This window comes from Lupinus angustifolius, chromosome LG01 (genome assembly GCF_001865875.1).
Source record: "Lupinus angustifolius cultivar Tanjil chromosome LG01, LupAngTanjil_v1.0, whole genome shotgun sequence".
Taxonomy (NCBI): Eukaryota; Viridiplantae; Streptophyta; class Magnoliopsida; order Fabales; family Fabaceae; genus Lupinus; species Lupinus angustifolius.
Window position 1 is genome coordinate 18,037,090 of NC_032009.1, and position 22,756 is coordinate 18,059,845.

Consider the following 22,756-nt stretch of genomic DNA (forward strand, 5'->3'; position numbering starts at 1 on the left):
GATGATTTTTGTGTCAATACCTTTATATGAGTCCATTTAATATTAGACGTTGCTTTTCTAGAACAAACACATGCTTTGTAAATTTGCACCCCCTAAACAATAGTGAACGTACTTAATTACTAAACACCTAGGAAAGTAAAAGTGTACCTAAAAATTTAAATGAGTAGTACACTTACCTACTCCAAGTTTCTTTCATAACAGTGTACTTGTTCGGATTACAATGTTTCAATTAGTCAAAGTAATATATTTCTTCCTCGATCTGATTAATGACAATCAAAATCCAATGTCCCCTAACAAAACATATGTACATGGTTAAAAGGTGCAAGAAACATAGGCAATTATACAAAAGACAATTAAAAAATGGTGACCCAGTATTAAAATGTGCAAGAATAAATTTGCAACTTCTTTATTATTGATGAGAGTATCTACAACATATTTTGTTTGGTCCCTGATCTTCTTTTTGTCATTGTTGCTACTCAACACCAAAGTGGTAACATGTGGAGACAAGAACATCGCCTTCATTTTATCTTTCAAAATAAAATTATCATACAAGTACCTAATATATGTATATATAACACAAATGTTAGTTAATTATAACACTGTCAATGACTAAATGCAAAAGCAGGAAATTAAGAAAACATAATTTACCTCATATATACACATACAGCGGTTGCACCTATCCAGTCATGTTCATATACATCTCAGACTTCATTGATGCTAATATATTCTTCGATAACATTCCCGAAGACTTCCTTGGGAAATGATATAATCATTATATCACTTTCTCCCAACTACTTTACATGCTCAAAAAGCTAAGTGCATTTCTTGGCCTCTTTGGAGCTCATATCCCCGAAGATGACTTAGTATATTTTGGCAGCTTAGTTTTTGTGTGAACCACAGTATATATAGATTGAAATGGAAAGAGAATATCTACCGCCGTCCTTGGCAGATGTGCAATCAAATAAAGAATTTGTATGGAAACAAAGATACGCATAAACTACTCCACCATTAAACGTTGTATCCAAAATACAACGCTTATATAAGAAAATGCTATTACTAGGTCATATTCAACAGCGCTCTTTTAACCATGCGATGTTGAATAGACGTAAATTAACAGCGATAGCTTAAAGGTTCACTGTTAAACATAACTCATTCAAGTCAATGCTAATATCACTGTTGTTCAACATAGCTCGTTTACGCTTGCGTTGTTGATGTTATATAAGTCTATCCAAATTGAGAGTGTTTGCTTGAATGTGTGTTGTTGATATTCTTCCACCTCATTTTTTACAGTGATATTCTAACAAGCGCGGTTGAATGACCGTAGTTTATTGCGATATCTGGCGTAGTGATAATTAAATATTCAAACAAAATTATAATATCATGTATACTCAATACAAAAAAATATGATATAATTTTCTAAAATAAAATATATAAAAATTAAATATTCAATACTAAAAATAAGAATATGAGTTAACATATACTAATTATTTATCAATAGTAATAGAAAAGATTATAATTTTTTTTTCTTTTTTTTTTTTGAAAGAAATGATTGTTTGATTTTATGGAGTCAGATAATAATGTGTGTGTGAAAACAAATTTGTTCAACATCCGTGATGGTGTATCTTGTTTGTCAGAATGTGACTGACTGGAAAAGTTAATAAGGCTATTTCTCAGAACGTCTGACACAGCTTTGTGCCCTTTATCTCTCTTTTTACTTTCAAGTAATGATAGATAACATTAGAGAAAGTAACAAGTAAAAAAAGTAGCATAAAGTGAGTTATTTGGCTCATTTTCACTATGTAGTAATAATTAAATGAAGTCTAAAAACTAGAGAGAAAAAAAATACATTTTTAATTTCCCTAGTTAAAATGAATTTGAATCATCTTAGTAGGTTGCAAAACTATTTCCCACGTCATAGTTCATCTGGGATAATGTATGACTAAAACGTTAATAACGGGTGTACGATTGCTGAAACTCTTTCTCACATCATATTATCTAATATGGTATAAAGTGGTGAACAATTTATCATATTAGTATCATATATTAATTATATTAATGTAATTATACTAATTAAAATTGGTTATACTAATTAATTTTCATTTAAATTTTACTGATTATATTAGTCAATTTTTATTTAAAATTATAATTTTTATATAAAAATATTTTTTACCAAAATATTGTTGATGATGAAACAATACATTTATTTATAATTCTAAAACAAGGTCATGTATTTTGTTTTAACAATTAACGTAAATAATTTATCGATTTCTTTATTATTTTTAATATTTATATAATATATATGTATACATTATTTCAACAATATATAGTTTAATTGATGAATTATTAGTTGAATCACTCTATGTTGTGAAGATTGGACTAGATTGGGCTGTATGAACTTACTTGAAAATAATTCTTGTTTGCAATATTAACCGAATGAATGGTTGAACCATTTTGAATTAAAAAAATTCCGTTCTGACCATGTTAAACCCAATTAAACTGCAATAATCTAGAAAGTAAATGAAACTGTTCACTTAAAATTAAAAGGAAAAAGTAAAATATCTAATATTTTGTTTTACTCAAGTCCAAAAAAACAATTTGAGATTTATTATTTCAATATAATTAAACATGATTATTAATTATATAAAATCGTCTAATTCAACCAGACAATTTAACTATTTAAACCAATTAAATCTAATACATAACATCTTAATTTAATTTTCGAGTTGAATTTTGGAATCACTATAATCGTTCTAGCTGGTGTAATGACATTAATAAGAATGCTCCTCATAGGATCCAAATCTATATTGAATTCAATTTAATGAAGCAAGTCAATTAAATATATGAAGAAGAAAATATCACCCATTAAATCCTTTAACATTTAAAAAAATATATGCACTTTTTCCAAGTGTAGAAGAAAACAGACCCACAAAGCAAGAGAAAAAAAAACTCATGTGAATGTGATAATGGAAGCAAAGCCTCTTAGAAGTGTTCCCTTTTCACACTACAACAACTCTGGTTTCTCTTCACACAACATGCTTCTTTCTTCACTTATACCTTTTTAACTCTCTTAACTTATTTTTATCCCTCACTTTTCTTTCTATTGTGGTTCTTTTTGTACTTCATTTTCTTATAGGAGAAGGAAGTGCACCTCATAAGAAGAAGAATGGAGCTGTTATTGTTGTTAATGATGAAGAGAAGAAAAGGGTTGTTGATGTTATGGTCAAAGAAGAGAATAGTGTTATAGTTGGTGCTGTTCACACTGAACCAAAAGCAGAACCAATAAACAAAAACACTCTGATCAAAGCACCACCTTGTTACAACAAGTGTTGTATTTTTACTGAAGCTCAAAGGAGTGAACTTTACCATCAAGTTCTTATCTTTAACCACTTTGCATGTAACCTCTTTCATAACCATCACCACCACCTTGTTTCTGCATTCCAAAGCTATATGTCAGGTTTCTAAAAATTTCTAACCATACCCCTTTTAATATATAATTAAATAAAACAGAATTTGGTGTTAATCTTATGTATAATGTATTTATATTGTGTACTATGACTGATATATTATTTGCTGGCTGGTAAAGTATTTTAAACTTAATGTAAGGACCTAACATTATATATTCTATGCCCAAAAAAAAATACTATTTATACAATTTTGTTATGAACTAATTGCAAGGTGAGAGACTTGACTCCTTGGTAATGAAAATTGTTTGTGGGTCACACAATTGGAACATAAATTTGTTATCTCAAATCTTATCTCATAAGTTGTATTGTGTCAACTAAAAACTTTAAACCTTCATTATTATTGCTATTTTTGCTTCATTTACATTGGTGTGAGACAATGTATGAGACATGATTTAGGATAACAGATCTTTGTTCCACACAATTGGCTAAAAATTTTGAGATCATGTCACCAAATCCCATGTTCTGCGCGGCTTATGAGAGTAAGACTGCATATACTTATCATCACTAGACCTCACTAGGTGTGAGCATCCTATACTGGGCAGGCACCCTTTTTATTCATCTTTGAGCTTCATATTTCCTTAGGTGGAGTTTGTTTATTAGAGGGGTTTGCTTGTGGATTTGTAAGGCACCATTTTTGTGATTTTGATGTGTTAAAAGATAGGCTAAATTTCAAGGGTGTTATGACTTGTATAATTGAAGATAATGAGTTTTTTGTTGGTTCATTTCTCTCTATTACAGGATACAGTAATCAAGGTTATGATTATGGTAGTATGATGATGGATCTAGAACCACATAGGTGTAGAAGAACTGATGGGAAGAAATGGAGATGTAGTAGGAATGTAGTGCCTAATCAAAAGTACTGTGAAAGGCACATGCATAGAGGTTGTAATCGTTCAAGAAAGCATGTGGAACCATCTCAACGTAACTCGATAATAAACCCTTCTTCTGAAATCAAACTAACCTCGTCAAATGCAGAATCTACAGCTTCAAATCCAAACCCTTTAGGCACTCGACACATTAGAATGTCTTTGTGTCCCCAATCGAGGAACCAATGTGTTGCCAATACCTCGTCGATTAATAATAGATTGAAGAATGTTGTAGGTTCTGCTGATTACCTCAACTCATTTTTGCCAGCCACTGCAATTGCCCCTATGGTGAGTACTTTCAGTAACTCGACTTCGGTTGCTTCGGATAGCAGAAGAGGCCTACTTATATGCAAGAAAGATAACCAGACGAAGAGCTGTGTCAGCGATAACGTTGGTGTTAAAAGTGGTGGGAAAGGAAGCATCGTCTCTGCTGGAATAGGCTTCTCCCCAAGGAGTGTACTTCAGGATAATATTGGTGAGGTTGCAACAATTTATATACTTTTTAATGTATCTTATAGGACTAATATTAAAGACGATCCATTCTCCTTCGCCCACGCTACAGAAACAACCAAACTCTAAACAACCAAACCTTTATCATTAAGTGGGGTCGGCTACATGGACTTTTAGCATGGCATTCATTCTTATGAAGGCCTATGCACTTCCAAGATTTCTTAATAGTTTACCACGGTCCCATCCCTTCCTAAAAACACAAGAAAACTAATAGTAATTTAGTAACATTGTAAGTATATTCTGCTTTGTTTATTGTATCAATTTATACTATGAATGACTTAAATCTAACTTCGGAATCTCTGGTGCGATATTAATATATTATAAGTTTATAAAAATTGTGTGGGCTTTCTGATAAATTAGTCTAGATGGACTTCTCTGAATCCCCCTCGCTAATTGCGGTTCATTATTGCTGATTGCTATAGATGCTAATCTTTTGTATATATTTTTTTTTACTATGCTATTTAAGAATAGCTGACTTTATCTGATTTTAAGATTAAGTTCGAAGAAACTGACTCCTCCAGTTTGAATCAGCTGTGTGGGAGAGGATGCGAAATTTCGAACAAAATGTTAGTTCTCGAGTGGAGTTACTATTCGATGTAAGAAATTATTACATCATCTGCATAAGAAATGTAGTTATTGTGAAAGCAGTGTATGATTGATTGCATTTATATAAACTTAACATTGATATAAAAAGGTTATCCCCTGCCGAAACGTTTGGTTGTGATGGAAAAAGCTTAATCCTTCCCATCGCTCTCCTTGTGTAAGGCCTCTTCTATGCGAATTAACCGATCTTATTTGCAAGGATAAACTTATCATCAAAAGGTTAATTGAGCTTTGTTTTTTTTTGTCATTTCAGTAGTTTCTGGCAGCAATAATTCATACCTCAATGACAGAAACAGCGTGGAACTCGAACCTGGCAGGTGCCGAAGAACAGATGGTAAGAAGTGGCGATGCAAAAGCCCTGTTATTCCTGGTCAGAAGTATTGTGACAATCATATGCACAGAGGTTCTAAAAGGCGATTCGCCGAACATGAACCAGCTGCAACAGATTCTGCTGTTACCATTGCTCAGCTGCCTTGCTCCACAGCCACAACCAACATCCAGAAAGCACATTGTTCAATTCCGAATACGAGTCTTTCCATGTCAATACCAGCAGGTACGGTGCCATTGATAAAATGTAATGAGAACAGTCCTTGCAGAAGTGACACCAACACCATGAATAACTATAGCTGTGCTTCTTTATAAGAAGGTTTTTCATTTCTTGTAACTTGTTTAATGATTAGATGAACAAAAGTTAACCTGTCCCTTTTAAGTTTTTAACATATGGTCTTCAACAATATCTTATGAACTAAACCTCTGTTAGTTTAAACATATTTTCATGTGTTTTTGCACCTTTGAATTATAAGTCAACTAACATATTCTTTTGTTTGGAATGATGAGAAGTTAAATTAGCAATTTTATTTGTTTATTTAACAACAATGGTTAGCAGATTTAGACCTATCCAAATAAAGTTATTACAATTCAGTGATAGTATAACCAACTACACAAAAAAAACATGTGATGATATTTGCATGTTTTTGTTCTACTTTTAAACATGATGAATGATAATTATTTTCATTTTTTTGTGTGGATAAGTGGCATCTCTATATTATCCTATTTGTTGAATTCGGTTAATGCAATTGAGCTATACATAAGATATTGAATATGTAGAGTGCATGATAACTTTTGATATTAGGCAGGGAGATCCATTCAAAGTGACAACTTAGTGTGAACATTTCTTTCATTACAATTGTGTCTAATTTTCATTTTAGTTTCGCATTTTTTTTGTTTTAGCTTTTACATTATTTCAACATTTTCAAACTAATCCCAATTTTTGAAGATTTTGAAATTGGTCCCTGTTTAACGTTTCCAAGATTTGAACTTATAACATCATGGTCGTCAAGCAGCAACTTTACCAACATAGTTGATGGAAATATTTATGAACACTTGATCAACCGAATATCGTGATACAAGTGCATTTGCTCAAACTAAATTGCTTTCTATAATAAAAGTATATTAGATAAGAAGAGAATAGAGTCATCCCCATAGAACCAAAAGAAACACCTAAGCTAGGATGCAGAGCTATGGAACAAATCATATTAGCAAGTCTATCATAGAAAACCCGGATAAAAAAACCCATAGGCAGAGCACCAAAATGATGTCAAAAGAGCAACCCTACTTTAGCAACAACTGCTAAACCTTAATCATACTAGTTGGGTTGGCTACATGAGTCGAACGACATCATAATGTTTGATTATATATTATGTTCATTGACAAAAGAATGACGTTATCTCGATCAAAATGTAAAGATGAGAAAAATGGCGGCACAGTGCACGAGACTCCTAAAAGAGTCACACAAAATCATGTGGTTCCTTTCTAACAGTATACACCAAAAAGAAAGAAAACTGCACACTGCCCCAGAGCTTTGGCATCTTTGCAGGACCCAAAAGCTCCAAATCAAGTAGTTTTCTATAAGGCAAGTCCAATATTCTTGAAAGATACCAAAAAAATTATTCTGAAAATATCTTGCAGCTGAGCAATGAAGAAAGAGATAAGGTCCGGTTTCAGAATCAGAGCCACACATAATACACATAATAGGAGACAAAGTGGTCAGAGTTCTATTTTCTGCAGTATGTAGTTAGTGTTAATCCTATTAATAATAGCAGTCCAGACAAAGAACTTAGAATGAGTTTTGGATTTCCAGATGCATTTATCCAAGAGGGAACTATTTGTATTGTCTAAAAGCATCAAGAAGGTAGAAATAATTTACTAAAGAAAGCTCTTAAGGGTACAAGGACTCAGATAAGGTATTTTTCAAAGAATAGCATGTTCACCGAGTGCAAGACCCAGATAAGGTTCTATACACAAATAGCAATGCCAAACTCATGTAGAGGAAATTGTGTTTTAAAAGTACAAAGGTTTGTGTATTGATGCAAGTAGTTTTACTAATATAATTCCATCTTCTCAGTTCACACATAGTAAAATACATTCTACAAAATGCTCTCATTGCTACTTTACCCACCTCAAAAAGATTGGAATAGAGGAAGATGACGACAAAAACCTAGCTATTTTCTACTAGATAGGGTCGACTATATGGATTAAACACCAATCACAATGCTTTAACATAATATACACAAACTATTTACATTCTTCTTAACAGTTTTGTCTATAGTTTTTCTTGGACTCCCTCTATCCTTAACAATCGGGCTACCATGAATTTGACATACTTTCATACTAATGTTTCTATTGATTTTCTCCACACATGCCAAAACTACCTAAAACATTCTACAATAAGTATTACCTTCAACATCTCCTCTCTTTTCGATAAGCTTCTATCTACTAAGGCAATCTTAGATTCCCCAGGTAAGTAAGGCAAATAAGCAGGGGGAGGTTGACCATACATAATCTCATATGGGGTAGCCTAAATTGCACTATGATAAGTGGTGTTATACCACCATTCTGCTAGTGGAATCCACTTGGGCCATTGTTGGGGGTTATAGGCACCCATGCATCTAAGCTAAGTTTTCAAACACATGTTAAACACTTCAAATTGATAGTCTGTTTGTGGATGATATGCAGTGGCCAGATTCAATTGTACCCCTTGATAAGCTAGTAATTCCTGCCAAAATTTGCTTACAAAAATAGGATCCATATCACTTGTAATTGATTCAGGAAATCCATGTAATTTGAATACATGGTCTAGAAAATATTGAGCTACACAAGTAGTTGTATAAGGATGAGCTGTGGTCATGAAGTTTGCTGCCTTACTCAATCTATCCACTACCACATAGATTATTTGCTTACCAAAAGATAGAGGCAAGCCTTCAATGAAATCCATTGTGATGTGTTGTCATACTAAGTCGGGGATATGTAGAGATTGCATTAACCCAAGAGAAGGAGTGGTTTCATACTTACATCTTTGGCAGACACCACATTGCTTGATGAAGTCTTGGACATCCTTGCTCATACCCTTCCAATAAACCAATGCTTTAATCCTTTGCAAAGTGGCTTGTCTACCTGAATAATCATTTACAAAAGCAGTATGCATCCATTGTAACAACTTCTGTCTCAAGGCTAGATCCCTTCCCACCACCAATTTCCCTTTTCTTCTCAATTCAAATCCATTCCATTGATATGCTTATGTGAAGATGGATCTTTTAACCATTGATGTATCAAATTTTGAATTTCTAGATCATCTAAACATGATTGTTTGATCCTTGCCACCAAGTTAGACTCTAATTGATTCATTAGCTATGTAGAACATGTAGGGAAACCATTTTCTACTCTAGACAGAGCATCTGCAACCATATTGGTCTTTCCTTCTTTGTATTCTATATAAAAATCAAACTCCATCAACTTAAGTAACCGCTTTTGTTGGAAAGTTATTGACAGTCTTTGGTCTAAGATATATTTCAGGCTCCTATGATCTGTTTTGATCACAAAATGTCTGTTCAACAAATAATGCCTTCACTTCTATACTACAAACACAACTGCTAACAACTCCTTTTTATAAGTAGATAGGGCTTGTTGTTGTTGGTTAAGTGTCCCGCTAATAAAGACCAATGGATGATGTTCTTGCATTAACACTGCACCAATGCCATACCCTGATGCATCTACCTCAACTACAAAGCTCTTACTGAAGTCTGGTAAGGCTAGCACTGAAGCTGAAATGAGAGATTCTTTAAGCTGAATAAAAGAATTCTTTGTAGTTGATGACCAATGGAAGTTATCCTTCTTCAACATCTCAGTTAATGGTTAGGAAATGCTTCCATACCCCTTCACAAACCTTCTATAGTACCCAATAAGGCCTAGGAATCCCCTTAACTACTTAAGTGATTGAGGCATAGGCCATTCTGCCACTGCCTTGACCTTTAAAGGATCTGTAGCTACACCTTTTAAAATAAAATGACCTAAATATTCAACTCAAGGGACCCCAAAATAACATTTGGACCTCTTGGCAAATAAGTTGTTCAGACTCATAGTAGTTAAGACTTGTGCCAAATGATGCAAATGTGCGTCCTCACTGGTACTATAGATCAATATATCATAAAAAAACACCAATAAGAACTTCCTCAAGTACTCCTTAAAAACAGAATTCATGAGACTTTGAAATGTAGCAGGTGCATTTGTGAGACCAAATGGAATTACTACATATCCATAGTGACCTCCATGAGTTCTAAAAGCAGTCTTATGAATGTCTTTAGGATCCATTCTCATTTGGTGGTATCCAGATCTGAGATCTATTTTTAAAAAAATAGTGGATCCACTCAGCTCATCCATGAGATCCTCAACCAAAGGTATTGGAAATCTATCTTTTACTGTGCCCTTGTTAAGCTCTCTATAATCAACACAAATCTCTAAGATCCATCATTCTTGCCTACTAGAATCAATCAACTACTACAGGGCTTGCATAAGGACTATTGTTGTTATGTACAAAACCATAATTAATTAACTCCTGAACTAACTTGTCAATAATTGTTTTCTGATTCCCATCATATCTGTAAGGCCTCTTATTAACTGGATTAGTACCTTGAGTAGTGGAATTTGATGATCATGACCATTCCTATTAGATGGTAAGTGTTTAGGTTCTTTAAATACATCCCCTAACTGTTCCAGCAATAGAGATTTTAGGAGGCATTTTTGTGGATTCAACATGGGTTGTTAGAGTCTGCAATAGACATCCTTCCCTATAATGAGCCTGAATCATAGATAAGTACACTCCATTCTGTAATATCTTTCCTATATGCTGAGATTTTACTCCTTTTACTACATTTTGACTAGCCCCCTTAACACATGTTTCCTCCCTTGCACCATAAACTCCATTCTAAGTTTATCAAAATTCCAAGTGATGTCTCCCAAGGTAATCAATGATTCAATACCAATACCATATCACAACATCCCAATGGAATTGGCATCATATCAGCCTGAAAATCATTATTCTGCGAAGTCCACTTGAACCTCCTGACTATAGATGAAATTGTCAACTGACTACCATCAGCCACTATCACCATAACTGTCTCCAATTCTTCCATTTTACATCCCAATTTCTTGGCCATATGAACATCTAAGAAATTGTGTATACTGCCACTATCAATCAGGATATATAAAGGCTTCTTGTTATAACTCCCTATCACCCTCATAGTCTTGAAGCTTGCAATACCAGTTAAGGCATGTACAGAGATTTGGGGATCCCCCATTTCCTTGGGACTATATACTTCATCTGCTTCATTAGTCTCACTTTCATCTAATTCAACAAATCGCAACTGAACTTTCTTATGTGTAAGACTATGTTCGGGGTTATATAGTTCATCACAGAAATAACAAAGTCTTTTACTTCTTCTTTCATTTATGTAAGCAGAGGACAAATTCCCCATAGGCTTAGTTTTAGCTTTCAATGTTTCTCGATTATTCCCCTCCACTAGTATGGATCTACTGGTCATTGGAAGCCTAGAATTGGTCATTGTCTTGGCACTCCTAATCTGGAAAAAAAAAATTACTCCCTGACTCTTGGCTAATTCATACAACTTAGCCAAGGTGAAAGCCTTCATCATTATTTGTAGCTGAAACATTCTTACTAGCATTTGTATATCATGCCTTAATCTTCCCAAAAAACAACTAAGAGTATATTCAGATGAAAGGTCTAGTCTGGTGATGATAGCATCAAATTTCTCATAGTAATTACTCATTGTTCCCTTTTGCCTCAAATTCATCAACTCTACCATGGGGTCTTCACGCGCTTCCCCAAATCTTTCAACTAACAGCTCCACATACTCCTCCCAACTAGGCCAATGGATATTTCTCACTGATTTTAGATATGCATGATGCCAATGTAAAACTTTCCCCTCAAAATGCATGACTGGTAGGTTAACTTTCACATTCTCGGAAGTACAATCATTAGCAAAATACATTTCACATTGATATATCAATTGTTTGACATTTTCACCATTAAAGCGAGGAAAATCAATCCTAACTAGCATAGTTCCACAAGCATAAGCAACTGAATTATTATGAATATCACATGTGTTAGAAGCTCTAAACCTTGGTGATTTCTCTACACGACCTCTTCCTTTGGACGAACTTTCACGACCATCTCTGCTTTTCTTGAACAATTCACCAATGGTGCCTTTCAACAATTCTACTAAGGTTTTATGCATTGCTCCAGCAAGCTCCACCATGTGTTTTTCAATCTTCTCAACTACACGACTTTTGAAACGATCCTCAGTTTCTCTCAATGTTGCTTATGTTCAAGTTGCTTCTTCCATGCCTCTTCCCAGAACTAAACAAAGCTTTTAATATCAAACTGATATGGAAATTCTAAGAATTCAAAGAAAAGAACTCGAAGAATTCAATGAATCGCAGGAAACTCTATGAATTGAAAGAGTTCCAAGACTTATGTGTATTAGAATAGAGAGTTTACATGAAGTTCAAGAAGAATGAATATCAAAAACTAACTAAATCCTTTCCCAACTACCAATTTATACCCTTCTAGAATTGGCGGGAAAAACAATTAAAAGTATTTAGTTACAACCAAGGCAATTACAACTAAAAAAGAGTTCCCTAATATAGTTTTTATGTTGTATCAGGTTTTGGTACTTCATACATTTCAAAAACTCCATATTCTCCAATTGGCACCTTATCCCAATGTGCTTCCATGATGCCATTAACACCGAAGATGTTGGGATTGGGTTCCCAGAAGCATCAACGGTACTCACCATAACCAATTCGATCCTTCAAAACACAATGTTCAGTTATGTTCACCAGAAAATTGAGAGAAAAGAAAAACTACTCAGAAAGGGAATAACTTCGAAAACATATAATCATTTTCATACCTTGAATTATACGATTCTAGCGCGACCTTTTGGCCAATAGCTTGAGGGGATGAATTATATATTTTTTTGTATTACTAATGATATCCTCAAGGAACTAATCCCTTTCGGGAATTGTGGTTGCCTCTCCAACAAATGTAGCTCCAGGAATCGAGCACAAGGGAATTCTACTACATTTTGCGTTTCAAATTAATTTAGGATTCCATAGATAATCAAATTGATATTTTTTGTACTGCCAAGGATATCCCTCACCTTGTTGGGTAAGAACTAATCTCCTCCCAACAAGTATCGCCCCCAGAAATCAAACCCTTACCTTTTGGTTACTCGAGAGATCTATCAAGATGTTACACTACCAGACCAACACCTTGTTAGTAATCGAATTGAATTATATTACAATAATATTTTTTAATATAGTATATATTTATTAAAATAAATTTTTTGATAAATATTAAGGTAAAAGTTATATATATATATAGATAAATAATCATCATTAGAACTAAAAAATTGCACAAATGGGAACTTGTTAAATGAATCAAACAGGTTGTGAATTTTAATCGAACTAAATTTGAGTTAAAAAATAATTCCTCATCAATTTGATTGGAGGGGTGTTTAAGCTAACCTCGGATAGTTGTCTCTAGGTGGGCATAACATTTTAGTTTTAAGTTGAGCTCTTTTCTTTTGCCTTTGTCAAGTTAGTCCAAGTCATTAACGCAAGACTCATTCCTTTAGAAAGCGTGATCATGTTTTTGTATGCTCAAACTAGGATTTTCAGAAAACATTAGTTTAGCCCGGTAAGGATAGAACCTTGATTCTAGGTATGTTCAAGTGGAGAAAGGGAACCAAGTATACATAGTTTTCTATTCAAGTTAGAGATAGTGCATCAATTCTTTAGCAATTTACTATGATGTATTATGTCAAATGAGCCACTTGGACATCTTATTTATCCAACTTCTCTTATTTATACCCCTTAAGAAGCAGTACAAATATTTGGGTTTTCTTGCCCCTTATGTCTCTTCCTTGCTGAAGATATCTCCTTTATCCTCTCATGATTTATGTAGATTTAGATAAGATTTGCCATTTTATTAGGAATAGATTAATTTTTGAAGAGTTTAAAATTTACCCATCATTAGTGTAAAGTTTTTTACACTGTCAGCACATCATTAACCATTTATTTGTATTATTTTTTTGAATCAATGATCATTAACATATAAATGGTGGATAATTTGTTAACAGTGTAAAAAAATACTTACATTATCCGTGTAACATATTTAATCCAAAATTGAATCACTCAATTATGGTATACAATAGTGTCATACGGATATATCTACTTGGATAAAAGAAAATATAAAATTAGACCAAGATTAATGAATTTTATTTTACATATTTATCATGGAACATGTGTCAACTTCAATAATGAATCAAAATCAACTGCAGTCAGCTTCTATTTAATTTCTTAATAATGCTACCCTTCCAACTATAAGTGCTATTGCAATTTTTATATTATTTTTGCCATTTTTTGTTATATCATGTGTAAGGGACTAATCATTTTCGGGATGCATAATTGTTCATTCTAACAACAAGTATCGCTCCCGGTAACCAAACCATCTACCTTTTGATCTATCTAAGGATCTAGTGGAATCTTATATCACTAAACCAACACTTTATTAGTTACTATTTTTGCAAATTAAACCCAAGTTTCCCGGGAAAATTTTCTATTATGTATTTATATTTATATATTATTTAATCAATGCTCGTAAGTGCTGTTTTTTACCCCACTTGAAGATTTATACTTATATGTTATGTTTGCTTTCTTCACCTAAAATTTCTAACCCGGTCCTTCATTGGAATTAAGTATTGCAGATGAGAAAGTAACCATGACATCATCATATTAAATAAGCAGGGGTATGGGAGTTCATTAATCCCATAAACCAACATAAATATGCCAAAAATAAAAATCTTCAATCCTTTCAGCCAAAAAAATGTTCAATCCAGGACATGAAAATCTTGAAAGTCTGTCAATAAACATGATATAGAGAATTATGACGTCATTCGATCCATATAATCGACTCCACCTAGTGGGACAAAGGCTTGGGATGAATCTCATTTTATACAGAACATTGTCACCAAAACGGTGAATTCCTAAAGTCACTCACAATTCTGCATATGACAGATGTACATTCCTAACTTAGTCACCACATTAATTGGAATATTAATTGGTATTGTCATTCCAGTTAATGTAATAAACATGAACTATGAAAAACACATAATTTTGCTTGCATACTTACAACATTAGACAAAGAATTCAGCTAAATCCCTCAAGGTCACAATTAAACATAACTATAACTGATACTAGTTGCAAATACCTGTAGGATTTGCATTCTTGATTATCCAAGGATGCTCCATTATCTTCTGAAGAGAGAGCCTCTGTGAGGAGTCTTTCACAAGGAGCTGCACCAATTCATCGGTATCAGTAAGAATAACGAAAATCTGTTCAATGGAAAGATATGCTTACGCCTCGACATGGATATTTATATACGAACGTACCCGACTGATCAGATTTTTGGCATCTGAAGAAACTAAAGGATTAGAAGGGAACCTTAGGTCAATCTTGATTATCCTGCACCAGTGTAAATACATTACATACACATTCCAAGAGTAACATTTGTTTTACTAAGCACAAGAAGGCCGTTGCGCTACGGTACCTTTTGAAGGTATCGGCTTGACTCTCAGCCTCAAATGGAGGAACACCATAGAGGAATTCATAACAAAGGATGCCAAGAGTCCAGTTATCAACTGCATAATCATGAGCTTTGTTTTCTACCATTTCTGGTGCTAAATAATCCAATGTTCCACACATGGTATTTCTTTTGTTTCTGGACTGTACAGACCAACCAAAGTCTGCAATTTTAAGACGACCCTGCAACTAAGCCATCATCAGACTAGTTGTACAAGTATAAGTGGTCCAATCTAGTCAACGAACAATTTTCATCATATATCTACGACAAAAAATAATTATAGTGAAAGGTTTGTTTTCATTTTATTTTTAATCATTTTGTTGAGGCTAGTCCAATTCCTATAGGCTACAGGAAGAAGGAGATTAAGAAAAACCATATGCGAAATAATAGAACATTAGAGCGTCATTTGATCCATGTAGCCGACCCCACCTAGTGGTTTAAATGCTTGGTTGTTGTTGTTGGTTGGGGAGTGGGGTCAGAAAGGGGTTCTAGGAGAAAAAAAAAATAAGTAAATGAAAAAGATAAAGTGCTTCAATAAATGTAAACTTCAGGCAGGAGTGTAAATTGTTCAAAAAACTTGTGAGACTCAAAATAAAGGTATATAAAGAGGTAAAAGAGGGAAAAAGTGCACCTCATGGTCAAGCAGCAAATTTTCAGGCTTGATATCCCTATGAATAACATGCTTCTCGTGACAATATGCCAATGCCTTTGTGAGACTCAAAATATACTAAAATTTTCAAAATAAACAAAAATTAAAGTCAGCAATCAGCATAACTTAGAAGGACTGATTAAAAAATGGAGTACAATGATAAGCATAGAACATAACATAAACTATGCTTATAAGTTTCTTTTCATATTTCTTGAGTTTCTAACCAACTTCACTTACTTTCTCTATAGTTCCATCTTTCATAGCATGTCAGTAAAAAAATTAGATTATTGCTAACATCATCACAAACATGTCATAATTTGATATTTCATCTTTTAATGAAGAGTTCTGCTTTGTTGTTTATTCAATTCAAACTCCAGATATTCAATTAATCTTCTCGCAAAACAAACTACCTCTCCATTCTTACTCAGGTTTCCTCAAAAGTCAAAACCCAATAACCTGAAATAAAGCCTAGAATAGTTAATTACTAATTCACATTTAGGTTTCCTTCAGAACAAGGCAAGATCAAAGTGATAACAATTTGTCAAGAAACCGGAAAAGATAACACCAAATAGATAATACATAAGACAACCATCAAAACCTCATAAGTTATGACTCAAGTTAAAACCAACTCCAGAAACTAGCCTTATGATGATTACATCAAGTCTTCATACACACAAGATCGTGCTAAGAAAGGATTACCGTGGCAGCATGCTTCTCGGTGAGATGACCTCTTTTGCTAAGCTCCTTATAAAGCTCGCCATTATGAGCATATTCAAGAATCAAGAAAACACGGTCAGCATCATGAAACCAACCATAGAGACGCAGGACGTTTGGGTGGTTAAGACTCTTCTGTATCTCCATCTCTCTCCTCAGTTGATTTTGAATCCTGTACTTCTCAAGCTGTTGCTTAAAAATAACCTTCAATGCAACCACAAATTTGCTCTGAAAAGGAAAAAAAAATGATTTTAAGTAAATAGAATCCATCATTCCATTCACTCTCACTGGCAACTAAAGCAAAAATATATGCCTTGTGCCAAAATTCCAGCACTAAGAAAACTGCTCAAACAAACTTTTAATTTGGATGCAATGTCAATGCAGTCTTCTAGTGCCGGTACCTGATTCTATGTGGTTTGTCACTTCTTACATTATTAATACTAATGCTTTAAATTGCGGTTACAATCATGATTGCGGTCATTGCAGCTATTGTGATGCGTATTGCAGCCAGAGTGGATGAACTTTTGTGATTAAAAAAATGATTTTAAAATTGATGCGGCCTGAATGCAGTGGTGTGTCTCAATGCCGCCACATGTGATACAGACATACAGTTTCGAACTGCAATCATGGGGTCATCAAGTTGTGGAAGTTACCACAACCGCAATACTGCCGTCACATCATGTGATGCAGTCCACAATTTAATACAACGAATACTACAAAGACTTCTTTTAACTAATGATAGATCTCTACATTTGTAGATTTAATAAAGGTATTTAACATATAATTAGGCAAATCAGCATGTCCAATAGTACTATCTTTTAAACCAATAATAAAAATTCTGAAAGTAACGGTTAAAAACAAGTAGACGGAATAAAAAGAAATGAAGAATTCAGAATGAATGAATTAACTTCAATTCTGTAGGAACCTTGTGTTCTCTGGCGACGTAGACTCTGCCGAATTTCCCTCTCCCGAGTGGTTTTCCGATTTCGAAATCGTTGAGAGACCATTGATGATTCCTTTCTACTTCCATTTTCTTTCTGTGGAGAGATTCTGAAGAAAACTATCTGATTCGTTTCAAGAATTTGAATTTGAATATTAAGTGTCGTGGCAGTGCTCAAACAAAACGCACCTTTCGGTTAACTTCATTTTTTAGACAAAAATATATATATTTAATTTAAACTATTTGAAGCAAAAAAAAACAATTGTTGTAGCATATGGGTAAAAATTGTCTTATTCACCAGAATCGAACATTTGACCTTATGATTCTCACCACTAGACCAACATATTTTTTATATTTATTTTATTTAAATATTATATATATATATATCATACTTTTTATTATTTTAAAATTATATATTATATATTTTATTATTTCATAATGAAATTTAGTGATTTAAAATAATAATAATAATATATTAAACATGTATATAAAATAAGATATTATAGAAGGAGAGTTGATAGTTTATAGATTCAACTTGATGCACACAAATAAAGCTCAACCAAAAAACATAGATTTTGTTATCAAAGATAATTGAAAAGTCATAAAACCATTAGAATAACATGAAGTAAATAAGAACAACCAAAGTATAATTTGAATAGACAAATTTAGAAGTAAAATAGTTATATCAAGTTTAGAAATTAAAGGATAGAATATACTCAAAAAGTTTTACAAAACTATTTTCATCCAACACACAATTGTTAAAAAAATTGGAATTCTCTACATGAAACATGAAACATAAGGAATGTCAAGTCAAATATTATAACTCAACCAAGGTAAAAAAATTTAAGAACAAAAATCAATAATGATGTTATAAATGAAATGGATGTGAAGGCATAGACTACAAGATTTAAAAGGAACTACTTGGTTAAAAAGTTGCATACTAACCATAAGACATCAAATATTGATTTGCTCCAGTTGGGACAATATAATAAAAGAGTCACACAAATATAAATGTGTGCTCTATAGCCTATCAGATATCCAACGATACTAACGAGAATATTCTTATGACCAAAAAACTACCTCATGAAGTGAGGTGGTAAACACAAAAAAAAAATAATAACACGAGAGTCACACAAAGAAAGAGTATATGAGGTCATACCCCAAGCCGGATGAGAAGAACATGGTTCTAATACTACTATTGTAATACCATGTTTTTACAACTTAGAAATTAGGACTTCATTATAAAAATATGATAAAAAATTATAAAAGTTAAAGTCAACATGTTAGAAAATCAGAGTAAATTTAAAATTCATTTTCATTGAAATTTTCAAGATGTGGAAACATTCAATATTATCATTACTCAAAAATGAGGCACCACATTCAACCTCAAAACCATGATTTATATAATTATCCATTTTTAAGTATGTAGCTTTACAAAATCATTAATTTAATCTTAACAAAATGATTTTATAAAAGATATCAAATATGCAAAAAGAATCATCCTTAGCTATTTTTCATAAAATATAACTTATACAAAAATTAATTCGAAAGACCATGGATATTCCTAAATCATAATCCCAATATAAACAATATATTTAACTATACACCAACTAAGTTCTTCTTGTCTATATTTCTATCAATGGATATCCAAAGTGCAACTGCAACAAACCTGCTCACATGCATAATATAGACAAAAGAAAAGACACGAAAAAGAAGTAAGAACCAACTACGGCGACCGCATCGTGGAATTATATAGACAAATAACATTGAAGTGAGACAACCTATAGCACAAATAAAATCAAACAATGTCAAACATATGCAAATGATGCATGAAGTTAGTATTTTATACAATAGGATGTTCACATCCCTAATTAATATATATTTTATGCAATGCCTATGCAATTCAACCAACCAATCTCCATCAAAATTACAATACCCGAAGGCCAAGATTTTAGTGGGAAAGCAACTAGGAGTACATATATCCTTAACAACGACAAGTAACAATATTAATTGTTGTCCAATACCTCTATATGAGGAACTTACATGGTAAGTCCAATCCATTTCAGGAATCCTCTCTACCAATCATGAAATATGCAAGAAGGTGTTAGATATTGCTTAGTTTAACATAGGAATCTCCTGGTGATACGAGTAATGAACCCAGACCCTCAATGGACTGTCTCACCTAAGCAATCCATTAAAGCTTCTTGATGAATCACTATCATTGCTACCCCTATCCAAATCCACAATGATATTTCTATCACTGTATCTTTCCATTTTCACCAACTCCAGCTACAAGAATGAAATGCATGCACACTAACCGCTGAGTGTGAAATTATGCTACATTTGCATTGAATTTAACTTGTATTTTAGGACATAATTAGGACTTTAGGATTGTAATTAGCTTTTATTTCTCTTTGTTCGGGTTGAGTAGGTGTTTTTGGTTATGTGGTGCAAGTTGGATGGATTGAAGCAAAAAATAGTAGAGATTGGGTGCAAGAAGATGAAATTTGGTGTTGAGGCTACACGGAGACCAATTGAAGGGCCAAAAGAAGTCACCTTGGAGTCTAGATCAAAGAGAAGCAACTTGAAGTGAAGGCGCCATGATCCATAGTCAGGTTGTGTCCCACACCCATGGTTGTGGATGGCAGATTCTATTCCTATTTTTTAGATTTGTTTTGTTAGGCTTAGCCCAATCTTTTGTAATTAGGATAAATAAGGGTTCTCCCTCAAGGATGGAACATGTTTTTCATTACAATTCTCTAATTTAGAATTTGGTATTATTTTTTCCATCACGAGTGAATAATTCTTTTGTTTCTAGGATTGGAGTTATGCTCTTTTATATTTAATAAACATTTGTTCTTACTTCTGTTTCATTGAGTGTTGTAATTTGAATCATCAAACTGAATTTTATTCGTGTGAGTTGTCTTTCCAACAAATTACACATCTTAAATACATTGAGGAAGGACCTAGATATAAACCTAACTATCCGACCATTAATTATTCAAACTAGAATCCTAATTCATGAGAGTAGTCTTAGAATTCTCAGGGGTATTTGAATTCACCTTAGGTTTCTACAAAGCGATTGGATAGACACATATCAAAGAGCAATTCACCCTCACAACTTAAAGTTCATGCAAAAGAGCAAAACAATAATTTGCGAGTGTAAAGGCGATAACCTTTATCCTGAGAACTCTACATAAATTAGATTTTAATCATTTTTACTATTTTCATAGTTATTCATGTCAATTATTCAATTGTTCTAAATTCAATTTTAATCCTAATTTGAATTAAGACGTGGGCGTGTACAAACAATAGCTGAACGAGATGAAAAACCATGTTGCGACTATGTAGCCCCTAATGCTCGTAGTTCACGTCCTGGAATAATCCACCCAGCTATTGAGGCAGAGAACAATTCTTTGCCATATCCTTTGATCCAAATGGTGATGCAAAACCAATTTGCACGAGGAGCTCATGAAGATTTGAATGCCCATATTGATCAGTTCTTGGAATTTTGTGAGGCTGTAAGGATCAAATGGGCTTCTAAAGATGTCATTTGTCTCATCATGTTCCCATATTCTCTACAAGATAGAGCTAAGATGTGGCTAAGAAATCAAAAAGCTAAAATTCAAGCAACATCGTGCACTTTGGAGGAGGTTTTTCTCAATAAATACTTTCCTCCTTCCAAAACTGTGCACTATAGGCACCTCAGCCAAAACTTCAGTCAAAAGGATGGAGAATCATTTGTTGAAGCCTGATAAAGATTAAATGAGTTGACTAAAGATTTCCCTCATCATGACATTCCACTATGGATGTTGGTTCAAAACTTCTACAATGGGCTAGACTTTCCATCACAAAATTTGATGGACTCTTTAGCAGGTGGTGCCTTTATGTGCAAAGGAATTGATGTTACTTCAAAGATCATAGAGAATATGGTTTCTAGTCATCACTAATGGGCGGATGAAAGGAGACATCATCTATGGAGAGACTCTAGTACACAATATTCAGGAAATCAAATGGAAAAGGTAATTTTCACGCTGAAGAATCTTTCTCAAACGTTTCGAAAGCTGGAAATATCATGTTAATGCTATTGGGTCTACAACTGCATCATGTGAGGGATGTGGATTAAAAGGGCATGAGTGGTTTGTGTAACACCGCGAATTTTACGAGTTTGAATTATAAGATTTTACTAATATTTTCATTAATTATATATTCAAAAATGAATTTCTGGAAATTTTCGGTAAGGAATTAGACGAAACTCTAGTTGAGTTTTATTCTTGAAATTTTATTTCCGATTTTGTGGTAATATTTGGTAATTTTTGGAGACAGTCGATTCTGGACCACTGTCGGGGCCGAATCCGCCCAGTACGGCTCAAAGAGCATTTTGTTTGAGTTCCGTAACTCGGAATCGAATTCCGATCGCGCCGTTGGCTTCGTAATTTAATTTTGAGTCAAAATAGACCCTGATTACACTCATACCTATTTTCTAAATATTTTTCACTCGGAATGTCGAAATTCGAAATTCTAATCGGATATTAGGATCGGCTGATTTTTAATACCCGATCGAGTATGGGCCAATAATACTCGGGAATGGATATCGCACGTGTCTGCGGGGTGATCATTTCGCATTGGGATGAGAGATTTGACTTTCATAAAGCAAATCTCCCATCACTTTCTCAAATATCTCATGAGCTCATCATGAGCCACCCTAGGAGATTTGGTCATCATTGCCTAGTTAAAAATCTGGTTTCCCTCTTTCCCTTAAACCCTCACACTTCACACTTCAGTCATCCACTCTTACATTTTCAAAGAAGAGGTAAATCCTCTCTCCATTTTTCTCTCATTTTTCTCATGTCTTCTTCCATCTTCAATCTTTGATCTCTCAACATTCAACCAATGGATGTTGATGAGATTTAAGTATGTTGTTCATGAGTATGTCAAGAACATATTCAACTGTTGAAAATTTCTAAAACGCTTTCTAACTCATTTTCTCTTCAAAAACCGAAAATGATGTGG

At 33.5% G+C, this 22,756-nt stretch overlaps 2 protein-coding genes across 3 annotated transcripts; one reads left to right on the forward strand and one right to left on the reverse strand.

Annotated features, from left to right (window-relative positions):
- Positions 2,920-6,211, forward strand: LOC109350547 (growth-regulating factor 9-like). Its single transcript, XM_019591776.1, has 4 exons — positions 2,920-3,015; positions 3,134-3,454; positions 4,203-4,805; positions 5,697-6,211. The coding sequence occupies exons 1-4, from the start codon at positions 2,964-2,966 to the stop codon at positions 6,083-6,085; spliced, it is 1,365 nt and encodes a 454-aa protein (XP_019447321.1). The 5' UTR covers positions 2,920-2,963; the 3' UTR covers positions 6,086-6,211.
- On the reverse strand, positions 14,798-17,917 carry LOC109350554 (serine/threonine-protein kinase Aurora-3). Of its 2 annotated transcripts, none has more exons than XM_019591785.1 (6): positions 17,729-17,917; positions 16,789-17,007; positions 16,072-16,167; positions 15,408-15,622; positions 15,250-15,322; positions 14,798-15,153 (listed from the first exon to the last, which is right to left on the reverse strand). In XM_019591785.1, exons 1-6 carry the CDS (start codon positions 17,831-17,833, stop codon positions 15,055-15,057), a joined length of 807 nt encoding a protein of 268 aa, XP_019447330.1. In that variant the 5' UTR covers positions 17,834-17,917; the 3' UTR covers positions 14,798-15,054. The 2 variants fall into 2 exon arrangements, with proteins under 2 accessions (XP_019447330.1, XP_019447327.1); XM_019591782.1 differs by having other exon boundaries at positions 16,789-17,031; positions 17,729-17,916.